This window comes from Schistocerca cancellata, chromosome 3 (assembly GCF_023864275.1).
Source record: "Schistocerca cancellata isolate TAMUIC-IGC-003103 chromosome 3, iqSchCanc2.1, whole genome shotgun sequence".
In the NCBI taxonomy this organism is placed as follows: Eukaryota; Metazoa; Arthropoda; class Insecta; order Orthoptera; family Acrididae; genus Schistocerca; species Schistocerca cancellata.
The window spans coordinates 602556334-602580651 of record NC_064628.1 but is presented as its reverse complement, the minus strand read 5'-3'; the positions used below and the strand labels follow the sequence as shown (position 1 = coordinate 602580651).

The window sequence follows — 24318 nt, the reverse complement described above, 5'->3', positions numbered from 1 at the left end:
CTTGATAATTGACCTACAATAACCGACATTGTCCAAGAGTTAATAAGATCCTTGGAAGAAGCACCACAGCAAAATTATTCCACCTAGTATGCACGATGTATAACACACGCAAATTCTATCAGATTTCAAGAAGAATACAGGTTGATACAAAAGGTTCCATACAAATTAAACGAACTGATACAGTGGTCGAAGTATAACTTTGGATCAGGAATTTCTGGGCCAGTGAAAGCTTTGTAGTGTCAGGTGTACCAAGGACAATCGATGCACTCGCAATCTAAACCTATCAATACAAAAGGGAGCAGGAGAAGATTCTTTATGCTCACCTTTTGAACATACTTTAATCTAATCAGTTAACCTATATTTTTAAATTTTGAAAATAGTGTTTATTGTCTTTAATGAGTTCTTCTACCAGGTTCCATAAATGTTTTAAATTTTTCAGTTAGACATCATCTAAAAATTTAAATCTTAGTAGTAGAAGTTATTTTCCCCAGGGAACGTCTTATTTAAATTTTTGAAGTTCAGGATCTCACTCACACATCAACAGCTCTTTAAAAGCAATGACTTGAGAAAAAGTCAACAAAAATTAACGAATTTTGTATTTTTCAAATGGTTTAAATGGCTCTGAGCACTATGGGACTTAACATCGGAGGTCATCAGTCCCCTAGAACTTAGAACTACTTAAACCTAACTAACCTAAGAACATCACACACAGCCATGCCTGAGGCAGGATTCGAATCTGCGACCGTTGCAGCAGCGCGGTTCCGGACTGAAGCGCCTAGAACCGCTCGGCTGTATTTATCAATTTTTTAAGGGTGAGCATAACGTACAACTAGTACAAGTTATTGAAAGACTGTAGTAAAAAGTATATTTATGTACTAGACCTGTCAACACATCAACATCAGTACCTCTTTATAAAAAAAATGTCGTCAATCTAAGTCAAAGACAAGTAACGAATTTTGTTTTTTTCTTTTATTTTTTTTAAGGTGGGCATCAAGTCCCCCGTAAGTCCCCCCCCCCCTCCCCCTTGGTAAGGCGCACTATGGAAAATGCGTTGCTATTGTTAGGGTTGGTTGATTGGTTTGGGGGATGAAAGGGACCAGACTGCTACGGTCATCGGTCCCTTATTGTTAGGGTTAAGTTCTGCGAACATAATGTACTGTTTACTCAATAATGTCTTACATTTCAGATGGTGTTCGAAATGGCGACCACCTCCTTCACTACAGGTAAAACATCTTCGTAGAACACTTTGGCACACACCACCGGGCTTCGCACGAGTCTCATCAGACGGTGCAAGTAACTCTGCGAAAAACGTTTCTTCGTCGGGAGTTGCTGTCACGTATACGAGGCTTTTGATCTGCCCTGACAAAAAGATCAGAAGGCATCAGAGTAAGGAGCGAGGTGTTTGTGCAATTGGGGCTCCCCTTCCGGCGTTACGCCAGTTCGTCGATTTTGCGGAAGGTAGACGGATAACTGATTCCGAGGCCTACTCAGTGACATTTTGAATACTGAAGGGAGCCATTCCAGAGAAGTGACCCGAACTGTTGACTACCAATCTCAGCTCGCTTCACGATAATGCCCGGCCGCACACAGCCCAAAAAAATACAAGCATTGTTGCGTCATTTCAGGTGGGACGCTTTTGAATATCCGCACTGCAGCCAAGAGTTGGCCCCTGGTAACTTTCATTTCTTCACTCACATAAAAGAACTGAGTGTATTTTATTTGTACACTCACATGAAAGAACTGAGTGTATTTATTTGTTAATGATGTTTGTCACTAGTGGTATATCTCTTTCTCGGGCCAGGAGCTCGGTTCATGGCATCGATACTAGAAGTCAGAACCATCTTCACAAAGATTGAAAGTCACTTACTTTCGTCCGCAAAAGTGTCGAATATAAAGCGACGCACATATTCAGTGGCTTGCCAGCGACCATAATAAATCTAACTACGTTGTGACTGAGTTTTTTGGGAGTAGCGTAGAGGATTTGTTGGCGGCCAGCTCCTTCTGTTCCATTGGCGAACTTCTTGGAAGAGGCGACTGCTGTGTATCCATTATTACCAATAATATCAAATAATGTGAGTACACGTAAAATCTGACTTCTGTGCGATTTCCCTGCAGTAATGCGATGTATGTAAATAAATATTGTATACTGATTTTTCTCTTTCAGAATCCATGGTTCTAACAGAGTAAGAATTACAATATGCACCTCAGTGTATTGAACATTTCCTCGTTTTGTGACAAATTTGTCCTTACCTTTCATTTTTTACGTACTCCATACCCACGAGTGCCCTTTCACTTCCTATCTGTGGAAGTTATGTAGCATATATCTTGTCCGCCCCCGGTAGCTGAGTGGTCAGCGCGACCGAATGTCAATCTTAAGAGCCCGGGCTCAATTCCCGGCTGGGTCGGAGATTTTCTCCGCTCAGTGACTAGGTGTTGTGTTGTCCTAATCATCATCATTTCATCCCCACCGACGCGTACGTCGCCAAAGTGGCGTCAAATCGAAAGACTTGCACCCGGCGAACGGTCTACCCGACGGGATGCCCTAGTCACACGACATTTCCATTTATTTAGCATAAATCTTTTCCTTTGTAAGTCTGTACTGTCTGTTCTTGTTTTTCTGGCGTGATTCTACGTCCTTAAGAATGCTCTCATTATGGATCTATTGAACGAAAATCATCTGATGTAATCTAAACATCTTTACTCCCAAGCCTTTGAATCCGATCAAGAATTTCAGAATGCTCTCATGGGTTGTCCAACCTCGATGGGCAGTATATTAAGTAGAGGGAATTTGTCAGCCTGTTAAAAGGTATAATAACGCGTATGTATGAATGGTGATTGTGTAAAGAAGTAATACGAAGTTCTAGTACAACTTTTTTCTAATAAACTTGTTTGTACTCTTTCGTTATTTTGTTCACAGCCCAACAAAGTTTGCGTTCCGGGTAGCCTTCGTAAATAATGTTACATTTATGTGAATGAGTCTCTTATGTAGAGCAGTGGTTGTCATTGAAACGGTCAACTATTGCATTCCTTCACGTTTACTACTACTACTACTACTACTACTACTATTACACAGGAACGCAGAAATAACACAAGAAGTACAGATTGTCGATATCGAAAACAAAATTAAACAATGCAAAATCAAATGGTGTAACCACTTTGAAAGAATACAGCAAGACCGTCTGTCTAGGATCGATATGAACTACAAGCCCACTGGGTAGTGGTGCTGACTGTCCAAGGAGAGGATGGTTGGTTTGCGAAACAGACTGTGCAGCCTGCTCCATGAAGTGAAGATGTTGATGATGGTTATTATTATTATTACTGCAATAATAATTATAATAATTACTATTATTGTCATTATTATTTATTGGTCTCTCGGTATACAAACACAGTCAGACTAAACTTACTGGGTTGCCTGTCCTTTGAAAGCACCAATCTATCTTTTCTACATTTTCTGGGAAGTGTAAAACATAAGTTTCACTGACATTGTTAGTAAAACATACGAAACATAATGGCAAGTAAACCTCGATAAATCGAAATAGTAGTGCGACCCCCTGAAAAAAACCTCGATAATTCGAAGAAACCATATGTCCTTAGGTTAGTTAGGTTTAAGTAGTTCTAAGTCCTAGGGACCGATGACGTCAGATGTTAAGTCCCACAGGGCTCAGAGCAATTTGAACCTGTTCCGCTCACAATTACAGCGTGCGAAGAAAGGAGTGTCCGGATGCTTGTGTTCGAACTCTGATATGTCTTGTCTTTGTGGCCATAACGTGAGACTTATGTTGGTGCGAAAAGAACATTTTCTTCCTTCCCCCTCCCCCCAGGGTTTAGCACTTGAGTTCAAGAAGCAGTTCAGCAATACTAGCGTACTGATCGATCCTACCGCGCCTCCGACTTGCTGATCGATCTACCGCGCCTTTGACTTGCTTCGATGTCTTTCCTTAATCGGATCTGATGGGAATCTCTAACACTCGAGCAATATTCAACAGTGGGTCGTATAAGCGTCTTGTACACGATCTCTTTTAAGCCGATTTGCAACATTACACCTAGATATTTATTTGACTATACTGTTTCAAGCAGTTTATCTCGAATAGAGTATTGGAATATTATAAGATTGTTTTTTCTACTATCTACATTAGCGTAGATTTTTCCACTTTTAGAACAAGCTGCCATTCATTACACCAAATCGAAATTCCTTCCCAACCGTACTGTATCCTCCTACAGTCACCCAAAGATGACACTTTCTTGTCCCTTATAGCGTCATCACCAAACAGCTTGTTGCTCACCCTATTCCAGCCGGGCCAAGTGGAAGACACTGAACGGGATGGCGTGAAACGTGGAGTTCCGGAATATCCGCTCCGTGTCCAGCACTTATGTACTGGAACAGCCAAGAAGGAACTAGAAATCACGTGTTGAAGAGCTACAAGTTACCTTTGGCGGAAGGTATTGCGGTCCTGCACTTGCCCAACCGGTCGCGTTGCTGACCAGGAGGACATGTCTTCAGCGTCGGTGTCGCGTTCACCAGCGACCTGTCCAGAAGGCCAGATTCCGTTTCATTCCCGGAATCTGCAGCGTTCGGAGGCTCCTGTCGTGGTCGGCGTCCTTCGTCATCGAGAACGACCGCCACCTCCGAGACGTTTCTTACGAGCTCGAGGAACACTTCCATCAACGCGTCGTCGGACTCATTATGCGGCGAGTTGCAGCCGGTACCATTCGATCGCGGCCTACCTGAGACCGCCTCCACCACGCTGATGAATATGTGGAGAAGCTGGTCCGGTGACGTCAGCGTCTGGGGAACCAGCGCTAGAAAACAAATCACGCACGCCACCGATACGCGTGGGTGCTGCATGTGTTGAACGAGAATTCTGACTACTCACTTCCCCAAGCAAACTACTCTGTCGAGAACGTCTGACGAGCGGCAGCCACCTTATCGGTGGTGACCTTGCTTGTGGTTCACCGATGGAGAAAACAAGTGCGGTCTGAACGGGTGGCAATGTAGATAAAGCACAGCCTTAATAAACAGGGGAATGCGCTTTCAACACACTCGTCAGCGAACATTCATAAAAGTGTTAGCGCAGATGTGAGTAAACGGCTGCATTTTCAGCAGATCAGTTATCATCATCATTTATGACATCAGACTATCAAGTCAGTGGGAATAAATCACCACTGCACCACACACACAAATAAAAAGAAGCTGGTGAAAGACGGAAGTATGCACGAGATCCAAACGTTGGTGACGCAATCATTTTTTCTACCCTGCCAGATGTGGATATTCGGCCGCTACATACAGTTCTACATCTACATCTACATCTACATGGATACTCTGCAAATCACATTTAAGTGCCCGGCAGAGGGTTCATCGAACCACCTTCACATTTCTCTATTATTCCAATCTCCTATAGCGCGCGGATAGAACGAACACCTATTTCTTTCCGTACGAGATCTGATTTCCCCTATTTTATCGTGGTGATCGTTTCTCCCTATATAGGTCGGTATCCACAAAATATTTTCGCATTTGGAGAAGAAAGTTGGTGAATGGAATGGAATTTGGTGAGAAAATTCCGTCGCAACAAAAAACGCCTTTCTTTTAATGATTTCCAGCCCAAATCCTGTATCATTTCTGTGACACTCTCTCCCATATTTTGCGATAATACAAAACGTGCTGCCTTTCTTTGAACTTTTTCGATGTACTCCATCAGTCCTATCTGGTAAGGATCCCACACCGCTCAACAGTATTCTAAAACAGGACGGACAAGCGTAGTGTAGGCAGCCTCCTTAGTAGGTCTGTTACATTTTCTAAGTGGCCTGCCTATAAAACGCAGTATTTGGTTAGCCTTCCGCACAACATTTTTTATGTGTTCTTTCCAATTTAAGTTGTTCGTAATTGTAATACCTAGGTATTTAGTGGAATTTACGACTTTTAGATTACACAGATTTATCGTGTAACCGAAGTTTAACGAGTTCCTTTTAGCACTCATGTTGATGACATCACACTTTTCGTTATATAGGGTCAACTGCCACTTTTCGCACCATTCAGATATCTTTTCTCAATCGTTTTTCAGTTCGTTTTGATCTTCTGATGACTTTATTAGTCGATAAACGACAGCGTCATCTGCAAACAACCTAAGACGGCTGCTCAGATTGTCTCCCAAATCGTTTATATAGAGAAGGAACAGCAAATGGCCTATAACACTACCCTGGGGAACACTAGAAATCACTACAGTTTTACTCGATGACTTTCCGTAAATTACTACGAACTGTGACCTCTCTGACAGGAAATCACAAATCCAGTCACATAACTGAGATGATAAGCACGCAATTTCACTACAAGCCGCTTGTGTGGTACCGTGCGCCGGAAATCCAGAAATACGGAATCGCTCTGAAATCCCTTGTCAATAGCACTCAACACTTCACGTGAATAAAGAGGTAGTTGTGTTTCACAAGAACGATGTTTTCTAAACCCATGTTAACTGTGTGTCAATACACCGTTTTCTTCGAGGTAATTTATAATGTTCGGGCACATCGACGTTAACGATATGTGCCTGTAATTTAGTGGATTACTCCTACCACCTATCTTGAATATTGGTGTGACCTGTGCAGCTTTCCAGTCTTTGGGTACGGATCTTTAGCGTTCAGTTCACAACGAAGTCCAAAATGGAAATTAAGAAAATTTTTGTTCGTACCATGACATGTGCAATTTCCAGAAAGTATGTAACAATAACAGGACCACTGGTATGATGATGTACACCTCAAAGACAACATGAATGTTATTCACTCGCGAAATAGGTTCAAAACAAATATTCCAGGCAGTCATCTGATGGCAACATACCTGTAAAACAACGTATCAAGCGTTTTGAACATAAAATTATGTAAGCCGTCTGAAGACGAATTTTGTAAAATAGAAACTAGTAACGGTATTCTTTAAATACAATAAATGAAAACCAAATTGTAGCTGTGTGCTGCTGCATATGATATTCCACTGTACATTAATTGAACATGAATATAAATTGCGGTACAGGTGCTTGGAAACACTAAAATAAGCGGTGAAATACACCGAAGAGCCAAAGAAACTGGCACACTTCCCTGATATCTTTAGGGCTCCGCGAACACGCAGAAGTGCCGCAACACGACGCGACGTGGACTCAACTAATGTCTGAAGTGAAATGATAATTAAATCAAGACCCTAAGCTGTCGACAGGCGTTGATATACATCAACGGGGACAGTTGAAAATGTGTGCCTCGACCGGGACGCGAAACGCGGGATCTCCTGCTTACATGGCAGACGCTCTAACCATCTGACCCACCGAGGGCACAGAGGATAGTGCGACTGCAGGGTTTTATCCCTTGCACGCTCCCTGTGAGACCCACATTCCCAACTTAATGTCCACACGCTGCATTCGTAGTGCCCCTGCCCGTTACACTCATTACTCGCGGCAGACTTCTCTTACCGAGTCCCGTAAGAGATCGGGCAATGCGTGTGCATCCAGCACAGAAGAAGAAGGTCAATGGCCGGTTAACCTTAACTATATGAAGATGGTACCATCTTCATATAATGTCTGAAGTAGTGCTGGAGGGAACTGACGCCATGAATCCTGAAGGGCTGTCCACTGAATAATGTTCATGTCTGCGGTGTTTGGTGGCCAGCGGAAGTGTTTGCACTCAGAAGAGTGTTCCTGGAGCCACTCTGTAGTTATTCTGAAAGTTTAGGGTGTCGCATTGTCCTGAATTCTATCGGAATTCTATCGGAATGCGTAATGGACATGAATGCATGCAGATGATCAGACAGGATGCTTGCGTATGTGTCACCTGCCAGAGTCGTATCTAGACAGATCGGGGGTCCTATATCACTCCAATTGGACACGCCCCACACCATTAAAGCTTGAATAGTCCCTTGCTGACATGCAGGGTCCATGTATTCATGAGGTTGTCTCCATACGTATCCGCTCGATACAGTTTTAAACGAAACTCGTCCGACCAGGCAACACGTTTCCCAGCATCAACATGCCGACCAGGCAACATGTTTCCAGTCATCAACAGTCAAATGTCGGTGTTGAATGGCACAAGAGAGACGTAAAGCTTTGTGTCGTGCAGTCATCAAGGGTACATGAGTGGGCATTCGATTCCGAAAGCTCATATCGATGATTTTTCTTTGAATGGTTCGCACACCGACATTTGTCGATAGCCCAGAATTGAAATCTGCAACAATTTGCGGAAGGGTTGCACCTCTGTCAAATTGAACGATTCTCTTCAGTCGTTGTTGGTCCCGTTCTTGCAGGATCTTTTTCCGGCCTCAGCGATGTAAGAGATTTGATGTTTTACCGAAGTCCTGATATTCGCAGTACACTCGTGAAATCTCCAAGATCAAACTCACTTAAATCTTGATAACCTGCCAGCAGTAACTGATCTAACAACTACACCGCACACTTGTTGTCTTATACAGGCGTTGCCGATCGCAGCGCCGTATTCTGCCTGTTTACATATCTCTGTATTTGAATACGCGTGCCTGTATCAGTTTCCTTGGTGCTCCAGTGTATATAGAAACGTAGTGTATTCATCAGATTCGGCAGCCTTTGACTTCCAGCTGCAAACATATATGAAGAAAGTTGTAGCTGTACACCTTTCCAGACCAGTGAAGAGTGTACTGGAGTTTTATTTAAAATTCTGAATGTAGCAGGAATAAAATACAGGAAACGAAACGTTATCCGCAGGTTGCACAGAAACCAGTCTGCGGTTATGAGACTTGAAGGATGTGAAAGGAAAACAATGCCTGAGAACGGAGTAAGACAGGATTGTACTGTAGCCTATAGCGATGTTATTCAATCAAAAAATGGTTCAAAAGGCTCTGAGCACTCTGGGACTCAACTGCTGTGGTCATAAGTCCCCTAGAACTTAGAACTACTTAAACCTAACTAACCTAAGGACAGCACACAACACCCAGCCATCACGAGGCAGAGAAAATCCCTGACCCCGCCGGGAATCGAACCCGGGAACCCTGGCGTGGGAAACGAGAACGCTACCGCAAGACCACGAGAGGCGGGCAGTTATTCAATCTGTGCATTGAGCAAGCAATAAAGGCTAACACGCTGTAGTCAGAAAAGGAAATTACACACTATGGAAATGAAATAATAACTTAAGCTTCACCGATAACACTGTAATTATCTTAGAAACGACAAAGGACATGGAAGATCAGTTAAACTTAATGGATAGTGTCTTGATAAGATGTTGTAACATGAACATGAACGAAGTAAAACAAGGGTAATGAAATGCATTCGGAGAAAACCAATTAAATTAAGGGAATTAAATTAGGAATTAAATTAGGAAAGGCACTAAAAGTGATAGGTGAGTTTCCTTGTTTTAGCAGCAGAATGAATGAGGATGGACAATATAGAGAGGACACAAAATGCAGAAACTGTTTCTGAAAGAATAAAATTTGTTAACTTCTGTTATTAATTTAAGAGTAGAGAGTTTTTTCTGATTGTGTTTGGCTCGAGTGTAGCCTTTATACGGAAGCGAAAGTGGACGGTAAATATTACGTATAACAGAAGTTGTGTGTGATTTAAGAAGAATGCCGAAGATTAGCTGGATAGATCGATTAAGTAATGAGGTGATAACCGAATTGGGGATGAAAGAAATTTCGTGAAACTTTTACGCTCCACCTATTATTTATCACTTCTGTATCTCGGCGGGGCTCAGAAAATCTTCTTCTTTGAATGACCAGCTGATTCGCCTGTTCCTGTCGCACAGGAAGTTGCCTGCGTTTCCTTGAGCTTCCGATGTATCAGTCACAATATTCCTCAGAGTACTGGGATGGGGGGGGGGGCAGGGGGCGGGGCGGTATAAGATGCCTGTATGAAATTGAGATCCAAGATTTACTCAAAGTATAGAGGACGGTGTTTAGGCAATATACAGGTTATCCAGAAATTCGAGCCCAAATTTTACACCGTGCAACACGGACCGGAACCGCTCTGCTGTTGCGGTTGCAGGTTCGAATCCTGCCTCGAACATGGATGTGTGTGATGTACTTAGGTTAGTTACGTTTAAGTAGTTCTGAGTCTAGGGGACTGATGACCTCAGATGTTACGCCCCATAGTGCTTAGAGCCATTTGAACCATTTGATTTTTGTTGACCATTTCTTTTTAAGTAAATAAGTAAATTGCAGATAAGGTGATTTCTGTGGATGGATATATGTAAGTTCATTTAGGGATAGATGTTAAATTACTGATTAGTTAATAAATAACTTTACTGAATCATATTGACTATTTTATTTCTATTTCTTTATTAAGTTTACTTTGAAAAGCTTATAGAAGATACAAACTAGATGATAGTAGTTCAGACTAGGACGTAGCAGTTTATCCTAAAACATGTAAATTATAACTAGAATAAAACAATTCGATCTAGGCTAAACCGTTTTATTCTATCGGTAACAGGATGAACGAGTTTGACCTAGGCGAAACTAATTCATCCTAAAATCAGATTTGGCGGGTAACATACATATGTCTCCGCAGCAGGCGCCTGGTTCGTGCACCCAAGCTGGCTACTATTCATCGGCGCCAAAGGCTGGAATTTGCACTCCAGTGCATGGACTGGAGATCCACCGTGTCGCGACGGTTGGTCTTTTAGTTTAATCACGCTTTATGCTCCTTCGGACGGGTGGCAGTTGGCGCGCACGGCGTGAAATGTCTAGAAGCAAACCAGCAAACACCTTGCAACAATCGTCGGACGGGTTCAGGCTAGACTACGGAGCGTTATGATCTAGGGAAAGTTTTCGTGGTGTTCCCTGGGTGGTCTCGTTATTCTGGAAGACACAGTGCATCAATACAAGTATGTATCTATCATTGGGGACGTACATGCTTTCTTTTTCCTTGGCACGGTGGCATCTACCAGCAGAGCAATGCACCGTGTCACGCAGCTGCAGTGTACGTCCATGATTCGCAGAGTACTAGGGTGAGTTCGCCGTACTTCCCTGGCCACCGTACTTAAACCCGATGGAGACCTTTAGGAGCCACCTCGATCGGGCTCTTCTCAAACGAGAAACCTAAAAGAGCTCGCCACGACAGTGGAGTAGGCATGGCTCTGCATCCCTGTCGGTACCTTCCAGAACCTAAGTGAGTCTCTCCCTCAACGTCTCGCAGCGGTCCACGATGCAAAAGGTGATTATTCAGGCTTTTGACAACTGGTCATATTAATGTGACTAAGCACTGTAGGACACGAACGCGATTCGTTTCTGCATTAAGTGCGTACATGAAGCACATCATGTGCTCTGCTACTGAACTGCTAACAAGTGTGATTTGCAATCATTTTCCCGTATATTAAAATGAATATCCTCACCCTTTTTCTAGAATCTTGTAACGAGTGAAGAGCACAAAATTCCTAAAACATCGTTTAGATCATTTCTCCATCCCACTGACATGTTACAGGCTCAGATTCCTATTAAGTAACTACTTATATTTTGAATTTAAATGAAACTAAATTTTAGATGGCAACAAAAAATTAGAAAATCGAAGAAAATAAAATCTGAATGCAACTAAACTTTAAATGACAGCAAAAATGTTAAAGCTGAACAAAATAAAACCATCAGCATGTCGTATGTCTCTTAAACTTATATTGTTTCTGCTAGACGGAAATTCCAGTAATGGATTAAAGTCTGAGAATGATTATGGCGGAACACAACGAATCAAAAAAAGTTATAATTACAGTTTGTTTCTCTCGGAGGTGGACATCCAGTGATACCACAGTCAACCCCTACCCCACCCAGTGCGTGGTTGGCAGAAGGCAACTTTCAAATCTTCAGTGGGAACCATCTTTTTTATTGCAGATTACGATTCTACGGCAAAATCTGCTTACGTTTTTCGCCACAGATGGTACTGTAATCGGGAAATGGGTACACAATCGTAATTTACGACATGCTACTCAATGGCCCTTGAATATCCAATGGCACATAGGATCTCACCTGTATGCTGCTGCGGGTAGGACAGGCCAGTATTTCATAACTTCTAATTGGAAACTCCACAGCAACTTTGTATTCCTTTGAGATATCGAATAAGGGACTACTCGAAGCGCCACTGTGTCCGTAGCTCGAAGCGAACGCTACTCTACTTTTCCAATTAGAGTAAGTGTTCAAACGTTAGTACCGCCAACTTGAATAAAGTTAGTGACCCGCTTTTCAAATAACTGTACACAGGACAGAAGCTGATCTCCGGGAATGTCAGCACAGGCGTTTCTGATGCTGTCGACCATGTATTCACGGCATGTTGGCATTTCCTGGTACACCTTATCTTTTAAATATCCCCACAGAGAAGAAATCTGGCAACGTCAAATCCGGCGATCTAGTGGACTAATTAATTGGTCCACCTCTGCCGATCCACTGACCCGTGTAAACACGGCCTAATACCTCCTGTACTTCAGTTGCGTAGTGTGCTGGGCAACAGTCATGCTGAAACCACATACATTGTCGAACCTCCAGGACAACATCCTGCAGTAGTACCTGTAGTTCCTGTTCCAAAAACGTTCGATATTTGCGTCCATTCAAAGTGCTATAGATAAAATATGGATTAATGAATTTGTTCCCCATGATGCCACACCATATGTTAACGCTACCATGTTTGGTGAATGTAGATTCATCGGAAGATGGTACCTCGGCAAAGAATGTGGGGGTCGTTTGCATATGTTGATGCGTCCATTCGCAAAACATTATCCAGGTATGGAAATCGGCGCAATGAAATTCTTGATCCAGTAATACGTGGTATGGATGATACTTATGACGATGTAGTATTTTGAGAATACTACATACGAACACACCGGAATCGCTATTTAATTTCCGGACGCTTATCCGTGGGTTGTGGTTCACTGCAGCTAGTACAGCTAAATCATTAGCTTCTCCCGTAACATGTTTGCTTCGTTTCGTTTTGCCGGTCTGTACGCTGCCACCAGACATAGTTAGTTACCTTCACAACCTTGTAATAGAGTGAACGAGAGCGAGCTTTGTCTGAAAACGCTCGCCGTTTAAGCCAACAGCAGCCTCAACATTTCTCCTAAATTTCCGTAAAGCAGGATCTTTTCAGTTTTTTCTTCTGCGGATGTAACATTCATCGTCTACTTGTACGTCTGTTCTCTACGTGATAGGTAGATGCGCAGGCAATAAACATTGCGCAACTATTGAAATGTTTAGGAGCCGCTATGCGTTCTACGTCAGGACGACATGTGAGCTCCGGTCGCAGTGTATTGCCTCTTATGACACGTCATAGTTCGTTACGCGGCCACAATGGCGCTTCAAGTAGTCCCCTGTTCGATATGTCGGAAGAATACAACGCTGCAAACGGGGGTTTCCAGTCGAGAGTAATGAAATACTCGCCTGTCCTACCCTCCCAACATAGGTGTAGAGTCCCACGTGCCATGGGATATTCAAGGGTCATTGAGTAGCGCGTCGTAAATTATGATTGTATACCCAATGCTGTTCCTCCGATTACAGCGCCATTTGTGGCCAAACAAAAAGCTTCAGACAAAAAGTATGTATATTTTGCCGTAGAATTGTAATATGCAATAGAAAACGTTGGTTCCCCTTACAGATTTCAAAGTTGCCCCCCCCCCTCTCCCACCACCCACGCACCGAGTTGGATGGCGGGTTGAGTGTGGCATCGGTGGATGTCCGAGAAAAACAAATGCAACTATAACTTTTCCTTATCCAATGTGTAGCTTTCGAGATATTTCAAAGTCTCCAATGAAAATGAACACCCTGTATATCGTTGTTGTTTATAGAAGATAGGGCGAGTCACATACACAGGCAAAGCAGTCGTTTAGATATAAAAACTGAATAATATTGCAGTCGATGTTGGGGCCCACAAAGGTGCGTCGCTGGAAGTATACAACTGTCCATATAATAATGAAATATCTGACATACTCACTTAACTTTGAGTGAGCAAGTCTATTACTAACCGACTATGGACTGTCGGAACCCAAACTTAGTTGCAAGTTGCCTATCTAATGGCTTCGAGGGGCAACAAAAATTCGATTTTCATTATTACAAGTATACAGGGTGCGCCATTGACCGTGACCGGACCAAATATCTCACTAAATAAGCGTCAAACGAAAAAACTACAAAGAACGAAACTTGTCTAGCTTGAAGGGGGAAACCAGATGGCGCTATGGTTGGCCCGCTAGATGGTGTTGCCATAGGCCAAACGGATATCAACTGCGTTTTTTTAAATAGGAACCCCCATTTTTATTACATATTCGTGTAGCACGTAAAGAAATATGAATGTTTTAGTTGGACCACTTTTTTCGCTTTGTGATAGATTGCGCTGTAATAGTCACAAACACATGGCTCACAATTTTAGACGAACAGTTGGTAACAGGTAGGTTTTTTAAATTAAAATACAGAACTTAGGTACGTTTGAACATTTTATTTCGGTTGTTCCAATGTGATACATGTACCTTTGTGAACTTATCATTTCTGAGAACGCATGCTGTTACAGCGTGATTACCTGTAAATTCCACATTAATGCAATAAATGCTCAAAATGATGCCCGTCAACCTCATCTACATCTACATCTACATTTATACTCCGCAAGCCACCCAACGGTGTGTGGCGGAGGGCACTTTACGTGCCACTGTCATTATCTCCCTTTCCTGTTCCAGTCGCGTATGGTTCGCGGGAAGAACGACTGTCTGAAAGCCTCTGTGCGCGCTCGAATCTCTCATATTTTACATTCGTGATCTCCTCGGGAGGTATAAGTAGGGGGAAGCAATATATTCGATACCTCATCCAGAAACGCACCCTCTCGAAACCTGGCGAGCAAGCTACACCGCGATGCAGAGCGCCTCTCTTGCAGGGTCTGCCACTTGAGTTTGTTAAACATCTCCGTAACGCTATCACGCTTACCAAATAACCCTGTGACGAAACGCGCCGCTCTTCTTTGGATCTTCTCTATCTCCTCCGTCAACCCGATCTGGTACGGATCCCACACTGATGAGCAATACTCAAGTATAGGTCGAACGAGTGTTTTGTAAGCCACCTCCTTTGTTGATGGACTACATTTTCTAAGGACTCTCCCAATGAATCTCAACCTGGTACCCGCCTTACCAACAATTAATTTTATATGATCATTCCACTTCAAATCGTTCCGCACGCATACTCCCAGATATTTTACAGAAGTAACTGCTACCAGTGTTTGTTCCGCTATCATATAATCATTCAATAAAGGATCCTTCTTTCTATGTATTCGCAATACATTACATTTGTCTATGTTAAGGGTCAGTTGCCACTCCCTGCACCAAGTGCCTATCCGCTGCAGATCTTCCTGCATTTCGCTACAATTTTCTAATGCTGCAACTTCTCTGTATACTACAGCATCATCCGCGAAAAGCCGCATGGAACTTCCGACACTATCTACTAGGTCATTTATATATATTGTGAAAAGCAATGGTCCCATAACACTCCCCTGTGGCACGCCAGAGGTTACTTTAACGTCTGTAGATGTCTCTCCATTGAGAACAACATGCTGTGTTCTGTTTGCTAAAAACTCTTCAATCCAGCCACACAGCTGGTCTGATATTCCGTAGGCTCTTACTTTGTTTATCAGGCGACAGTGCGGAACTGTATCGGAAGTCAAGGAAAATGGCATCTACCTGGGAGCCTGTATCTAATATTTTCTGGGTCTCATGAACAAATAAAGCGAGTTGGGTTTCACACGATCGCTGTTTCCGGAATCCATGTTGATTCATACATAGTAGATTCTGAGTTTCCAAAAATGCGTTTGGCAATACGTGTAACGACATTCCTCTCAACAGCGAGTAGTTCGCCTTTCGTAATGTTCGCACATGCATTGACAATGCGCTGACGCATGTTGTCAGGCGTTGTCGGTGGATCATTATAGCAAATATCCTTCAGCTTTCCCCACAGAAAGAAACCCGGGACCGTCAGAACCGGTGAACGTGCGAGCCATGGTATGGTGCTTCGACGACCAATCCACCTGTCATGAAATATACTATTCAATTCCGCTTCAATCGCACGCGAGCTATGTACCGGACATCCATCATGCTGGAAGTACATCGCCATTCTGTCATGCAGTTAAACATCTTGTAGAAACATCGGTAGAACATTACGTAGGAAATCAGCATACATTGCACCATTTAGATTGCCATCGATAAAATGGGGGCCAATTATCCTTCCTCCCATAATGCCGCACCATACATTAACCCGCCAAGGTCGCTGATGTTCCACTTGTCGCAGCCATCGTGGATTTTCCGTTGCTCAATAGTGCATATTATGCCGGTTTACGTTACCGCTGTTGGTGAATGACGCTTCGTCGCTAAATAGAACGCGTGCAAAAAATCTGTCATCGTTCCGTAATTTCTCTTGTGCCCAGTGGCAGAACTGCACACGACGTTCAGAGTCGTCGCCATGCAGTTCCTGGTGCATAGAAATATGGTACGAGTGCAATCGATGTTGATGTAGTATTCTCAACACCGACGTTTTTGGATTCCCGATTCTCATACAATTTGTGTGCTACTGATGTGCGGATTAGCTGCGACAGCAGCTAAAACAACTAGTTCGTCATCATCATTTGTTGCAGGTCGTGGTTGACGTTTCACATGTAGCTGTTTCCTTAAATAACGTAACTATCCGGCGAACGGTCCGGACACTTGGATGTTGTCGTTCAAGATACCGTGCAGCATACATAGGACACGCGCTGTGGGCAATTTGATCACAATAGCCGTACAACAGCACGATATCGGCCTTTTCCGGAATTGGTAAACGGTCCATTTTAACACGGGTAATCACGAAGCAAATACCGTCCGCACTGGCGGAATGTTATGTGATAGCACATACTTACACGTTTGTGACTATTACAGCGCCGTCCATCATAAAGGGAAAAAAGTAGTCCAACTAAAGCATTCATATTTCTTTACGTACTACACGAATATGTAATAAAAAATGGGGGTTGCTATTTTAAAAAAACGCGGTTGATATCCGTTTGACCTATGGCAGTGCCATCTAGCGGGTCAACCATAGCGCCATCTGGTTTCCCCCTTCAAACTTGACGAGTTTCGCTCTTTGTAGTTTTTTCTTTTGATGCTTATTTCGTAAGATATTTGGCCCAGTCTCTATCAATGGACCACCCTATTTTAAAAATTGAAAATGTTGACATAAATTAGTCATTAAGAGGTGCTGTCTTATATGAGAGGTTGAGCATAGTAAGACAAGTATTACAGATATAAACTATGCATATGACTTGAGCCAGCGTAACTCAAGGCGCGCAAATACCCAGACTATATTTATTCAGTATTTGGGAATGAGAGCGCTTACTGACTTCCATCAAACTTTACACATAATTTCAAACCTTCGGCCGATACCAACCACAAAATGATGAAAGGAAAAACGTTTATCACTCACTACGTTTTCGGTCCTCGTGCAGTAAAATTGACACTTCAGGGATGAGACATTAATTTATTTCTTCTCTACTACTAACTCTGTTCGCAAGATATTTTCCAGACATTGTCCACATATAACACTGAATGTCGTATAATATCAGGAGATATGACGTCATAAACATTGAGATGCGTGAAAAACTAGCTTTTGCTGAAAAAGTGCAAGTTACTTGGATTATACTCATACAGTGTTTTATAATGAGAGGACTCAGCGACTTCGAACTTTAAATATAATTTCAAACCTTTTCTAATATTTTTCTCGCTTACAAGCTTAACGTCAGATACTTAATATACTAACTCATTGGTAAGGTAATTAGTAGTCAGAAGCATGAAGCTGTTTTGTACATGGGAGTTCCATTCTTTAAAGAATGGCGTTGTTTACTGGTGTGAAACCAAACTAACTTTATAAGTTAAAGTTTATAGCCCTAATAAAAGTTATCAAACATTTGACTAGGCCCCAGCCGGCCGAAGTGGCCGATACGGTCACAGGTTCGAATCCTGCCTCGGGCAAGGATGTGTGTGATGTCCTTAGGTTAGTTAGGTTTAAGTAGTTCTAAGCTCTAGGGGACTGATGCCCTGAGAAGTTAAATCCCATAGTGCTCAGAGCCATTTGAACCATTTCTGACTAGGCCCCGGCTGCCCAGAGACGTTTAATAAGGCCTACAATCTGATGTTAGTTGAAGCAGGAATTAGTAAAATAGGAGCTTCTTCCTGGGGGTGAGAGACCGTACCTCTGGAGGATCGAATCGCCGTCCTGCACTTGCCTATCCAGTCCATCTGCTGACCGGGCGGGCACGTCTTGATGCCCGGCATGTCTATGAACGACCTGCTGACCAGGTCGGTCAGCGCAGTCTTGCTGCTGCTAGACTCTGCGTCGTTCGAAGGCGCGTCACCCAGCCCGGACTCCTCGCGGTCCCAGACGACAACTGTGGACGACTGGCGGAGGTGGGCGGCCAATGACAGCGTCAGGAAACTCAACAGCACCACGCAGAGCGCATAGGTCCCCGTTCGACGAGCGAGCATGCTTTATCTAGGGATTGCGGTGACTTCCGAAAACGTACTGCAGTGCCGAGTGGAGTCCGAGCAACAGACGCGGCACACTTATCGCTGCCTCTGCTGATGACCCTCATTGGAGTTCATCGACTGTGGAAAACAAGCTCCGTGTAAATGAGCCACAGCTCCAGAAGTCCCATGACGCACAACGCAGTGAATACGCTCCTCTGTTCGGCGCTCTCCTCTTGCATAGTTACACAACTTCTTGGTACTGCAGCAAAGTTAACACAGGAGTCACAGTAAAAACGAGATATGACGAACGCTTTTCCACGAAATCGTGGACTGCGATATAAGAAAAAATGGAAGGACGCTGAGGAGAGAGATTAAGAATCAGTGTAAAGGTTTCCTGGGTTACCTAACAAATGGAGGAGATTAGATCGGTAAATAAATTAAATGGCGAACAACACATGCAGGATGTACGTGCTGGAGAGACACAGATCCAAGACAAGGAAATTTTCTTGCAGCTAAAAACTGGTACATTGCCTGAAAACACACAACTTGTAAGAAAATTTCATATGGTACAGAAAAAGTGATGTGCACTAGTGGCGTAAGTATCTTTTACAATAACACAATTATTTCTGTGACAGAGATGTCTTCGTAAAACGGAAGAATCTTGAAAAATGGTTCAAATGGCTCTGAGCACTATGGGACTTAACATCTGAAGTCATCACTCCCCTAGAACTTAGAACTACTTAAACCAAACTAACCTAAGGACATCACACACATCCATACCCGAGGCAGGATTCGAACCTGCGACCGTAGCAGTCGCGCGGTTCCGGACTGAAGCGCCTAAAACCGCTCGGCCACCGCGGCCGGCGAAGAATCTTAGAGGAGGAACAGCATGTTTAGGAATAAAATAACACAAGAACACTCAGACACTGTTACTGTTACGTGCGTGACAGTCACGATGAAGGTCAAACTTTCAGAACGAAAAAACTAACGTAAATGACGATGTGACGGGATTTCCCTTGTTCTTCGAGTAAGTAATCTGCAGGTATGGTAAAGCTCAAACTGTATTAAATACATGTATGCACAGAAAGCGCCAGTTTCTGAAGATCAGAAATCAGTGACTTTAAGAACCACATTTGCTTTTCGTTTAGCTGATTTACACGTCCAGCATATATAAGCGGTAAAGGTCACAGAAAAAGAAAATACCCACGAGACTTGAACAAATCCTGAAAAAGACAACAGGGTGTGATGATTTTAGCGAAATAAGGATTCCCCGCAAAATCTCTGTGATACGCAACGTGTGTCAGGTATTTATTCACATGATTAATTGGTTTTACACATTTGAGGAAATTCGCATGTGACTCTACTAGATTCGAGCGTCTGCCTATAGAGTACATATGTCATATTCAAACTTTTCTGAATTCTTGTTGATTCATAGACAGGATACGCGCAACTAACGAATCACATTCTTATGTCATGTTTTGAGGAACACTTTCTGCAGATTCTTATGAATAACTATCGTGGTATCTGTGTTCTCAATTACCTCCTTGTTTTCTGCTGCAATTCTACTGCAAGCCTTAAGAAATGCTACAACTGTGAATTTCTTTTACCAAGAAGTTTCCGAAGCTAATAAACAAGTATATCGTCCTGGAAAAATATGTTGTTTCAGTATCTCGGTAGATAAAAGAGATGCAAGTGTTACCAACGCAACAAATTACTTGCTCTTTTGTGTGACACCATTTCCCAGAAACCTAGTTTTTCTACTCGAAACCGTTTACTAAGCATTCCGGTTGTGCAAGTTACGTAGTTGAACAGATATACGGTGTGAATGAGCTGAAATGTGATACTGTTTTATTTCAGTGACGGTACAAGATATCGAAACGAATAGTAGCTAGAGGGGTTCATAATTTTGATTCATGGGCAAAACTCGTAACTCGTGTATCTATCAGGGTAACTTCTTTTTAACGGCACTAGAAAGTTCTTGGCAACATGAGTACAATTCTGTAAAACTTGTTAATGATGGTGTTGAATGTCTTCGTAGAAATATCGAATTAATGTTCTAAAATTGAAAGACGACGTGGCCCGAATCGGCTATTGCGCTGTAAACACCGCCATTTGAGTCGTTCATGCTGGGTTCCGCCGTTGTACGAAGCTTTTCGATTGCTTACTTTTTTCCGCATAATCTCTTCGCCTAAACGTCAGGAAAGTAGTTTTCGTGAGCACCTTCTGACACACTAGACGTTTATAAATGATGAAACCCTTTTAAAAACCACCGTGAGCTGCCTGTTTGATTATGTAAAGTGCCTTTATTCCACAATGTATATATTTCACACTAATGGCCAGTTTCACCCTTCGGCCAATGTCTGTGAATACAGTACCAAAAGAATACTAAACAGGTTAGATACATTGGTGATATCATTACGCTTGCATATTACAAGTGTTGTTAAATTATTATTCATTATAAATATTTTTGCATGCAGCCACTAACATTAGGAAGATGTTATTAGTGGTTGTATGCTAAAATTTTAATAACGATTACCCTAACAACCGTTGCCACCGGTCCTTAAGGAGGGAAATACTAGAATGTTGTTAAATTACTTACATTGCGCCGATGATGTGTGCGTCATATTTGAAACCTACAGCGTTGGTGATGTGTCACATCTGAAACCTGTTTCATGCTATGTGGGGACTGACACTTGTTCGCTCTATCTCTCTCAGTCTCTTTCTCTCTCTCTCTCTCTCTCTCTCTCTCTCTCTCTCTCTCAGTCTCTCTCTCAGCATACGTACATATTTCTGTTACAAATGCTCGGGAAATACGCATCATCCAAAGGCTACATTCAGAAAATTCGTTTTGCAGAGAGTCAAAGTTTATCGACAGAGGGACCGAGGAAACTTCCGTCATGCAACTACTACGTACTTTCCGTTAATCCTTAACAAATATATTGCACGTTGGATTTTAAAATTACTTTCAACCATCGCTAGAAAAATCAGTTATTGGTTACTGCTAACAGATGCCTCGAGGTGTTATTAAACCCATTTTTATTTAAACTTCTGTGTAACAGAAGTGAGTAACTGAATACACTAGTAATGACTGTAAGTAGTTTCAAGAATGTAATATTTTTACTAAGAACTAAAGACAAGTGCGCTGTGCCGTGATCACATGACTGTAGCTCTCTCTTTCAATAAACTTTGACTCTCTGCAAAATAGCGTGATTATGTATAGTGTTTTGATGATGCATGTTTCCTACAAGTGTCGTCCACATACGGCAAGGAAAAGATTTTAAATGTGGCACACTCGTCACCAATGCTACACATTTAACAATGACCAGAGGCCAAAACTGGACAGTGATCTAAAATATATGCATTTTGCAATAAAGACACTTTGCGCAGTAAAACTGACGTTCTACAGTGATTTTTAAGATGGTTTCGTCATTTAGAAGTTACACTGAGGGTGCGGACACATGCACGAAGGAACACTAGAATTTGACAAGTAGTTCCGTCTACCAAAAATCGTAGTTCACCCTGTATCTATCTCGTACAAAGCAAGGCCAAGAGGAAATACATTTTACCTTGGAAACATAGGCCTATCTTATTGCTGCATATAGCGACAAAGCCCGGTATGTTTACATTTTAGCGATGTTTACAAAACAATAGCGAATTCCAGCCGAACTGCCTATCAATTTTGGCATGCTTTCAGATACATTTGCGGTTAATTCCAACACCAACATTACCAAGCATTATATCATTACCAGTAAACCCCCAATTCCTTAAATAATCCACATCCTTTGGATAAAATACCTTTGAGCCACATACGCCCACGGCGTCGATAACGACCCTGCTGCGACCAGACATGGTCAACATATTATACGTATTGGTCAGCTCAGAAGACGTGCACTTTGCAAAAATAAAACTCTAAATATATCGCAAACGTAACATAAATTTCCATGACAAAAGCTATGCAGAGTTTCGTGGGTAATGATATTGTGAGTTATGTTCCCTACCTACCTAATATGACAATACTTCATAATAATCATAAAAACTGTTTATCAAATTTCTAATAATATACACTGGTTAGAGTAGTAAAATATGTTTTATTTTGGTTATTCCTGTTTCAAAGTAGTACACTATCTTATGAGCCCATGGGGTCTTTGTCGATCAGTGATAAAAAGTTCCTTTCAGAACTCACAACTACAAATTACCGTTTCAGCTATTGTCTATGGTCACTAATAAATGACATATGTGAAAATCATAAAAATCTATAAAAAGAAGTTCTAGGAATACATGAGTTAAACTCTGATTTCAGATGGGTTAATGTATTAAATATTTGACATTAAGCGTGTGAGAGAGAAGAAGTTCAGAAAAGGTTTGCAATTATGTTTGAAGTTTATTGGAACGCGGTAGGTACTCTCGTTCTCAAACACTGGACGAATGTAGTCTGGTAATTTGCGCGTCGTGTGCTACGCTTCCTCAAAAAATATACACAGATACTACTAGTAATACTTGTCTTATTGTGCTTGTTTACTGTAAAATTATATATCTTTATGAGCAGTTATGAGAGCATCTTAAATTTCGAAATTCAGTTAATAACTACATGAAATATTGATAATCTGATTTTTGTTCGCCGGCCGCGGTGATTCTCGCGGTTCTAGGCGCTCAGTCCGGAACCGCGCGACTGCTACGGTCGCAGGTTCGAATCCTGCCTCGGGCATGGATGTGTGTGATGTCCTTAGGTTAGTTAGGTTTAAGTAGTTCTAAGTTCTAGGGGACTGATGACCACAGATGTCAAGTCCCATAGTGCTCAGAGCCATTTGAACCATTTGATTTTTGTTGCCCCTGGAAGCTGTTAGATAGGCAAGAGGACCGTGCACCACGAACGAAAAATATAGTGAGCCCTTGAGTAATGTGTATACCCGTGTTTTCAAGTCCCTGTAGATAGAAGAATATTATCCTTGCGGCAAAGTTACATGTTCCTCTGTCCGCTATGTTTTCGGAAACCTCCTTTGTATACCATGAACCATTCACGAAATAAAAGAAGTACAAGTTTCAGGTGTATATTTTGTACAGTCAGATGGAGAAGCAAATTGAAGTAGCAAAAGCAAATCCTCCTTTTAACGAGGTTCCTACCTTTTGAGTCGCTGATCACTTTCCTACATTTTCCTATCCTGTCAATCTGTTGACCTGGAGGGCACTTCTTGAAATTTGGAATCCGATTGATAAACGACTTGCTGTGACGAGTCGTCGCAGTCGCCTCGCTGCCAGACCCTGCGTCATCTTCGAGCGGTTCCTGGAGCTGTCGCCCCTCGTCATCCACGACCTTGGCTACCTTCGACAAGGCCTTCAACATCTGAAGGTACTCCGTCTTCTCCGCTTCGTGGTGGCGGTGGTACGGCGGGCTGCAGCCGGTGCCATTCGACCGTGGACTCCCTGACGCAGCCATCACGAGATCGATAAACACCTGCAGAAGCTGGTTGGGAGAGGCCAGCGACGCGGAAACGAGCGCCAGCGCACAGATCGAGAGCAACGGTGCCAGGCGCCAAACAGCCATGTATCGGCTGCGTAACTTGCACACTTCCGAAGGCGAGTCGCACTACAAACCGTGTCGATCAGGAGCAGCAGTCAGAAAGTTATCGCCGGTCCCACACGATGACCCTTAGTGGAGTTCATTGCTGGAGGAAGCGAATGCAGGCTGTACGTACAACAGCAGAGATAAAGGCAGCCCTCAGTGTCGACAACGGATCTTTCATAATGCTGCGGCGTGTGCTCTATTTTGAAAACTTCATATTAGATTAAAACTGTGTTCCGAAGCAGGCCTCGAACATGGAAGCTTGTCTTTCACAGGATGAAAGATATACTGTGCAAAAAAGTGTCAAGGATTCAATTAAATTTCGGGTG

At 42.6% G+C, this 24318-nt stretch overlaps 1 protein-coding gene across 4 annotated transcripts in view; it reads right to left on the bottom strand.

Annotated features, from left to right (window-relative positions):
* LOC126175506 (uncharacterized) overlaps nucleotides 1-24060 on the bottom strand; it is a 42747-nt gene extending 18687 nt beyond the window's left edge. The window contains exon 1 of one of the 4 annotated variants that reach the window (XM_049922330.1): nucleotides 23551-24060. In XM_049922330.1, coding sequence (XP_049778287.1) covers nucleotides 23551-23971 — 421 coding nt within the window. In that variant the 5' untranslated portion in view covers nucleotides 23972-24060. Of the gene's footprint in view, nucleotides 1-4428; nucleotides 4901-18155; nucleotides 19120-23550 lie in introns of those variants that run through there. The other 3 variants (XM_049922335.1, XM_049922333.1, XM_049922331.1) reach the window with 3 other exon arrangements.
* Nucleotides 24061-24318: the final 258 nt, after the last annotated feature.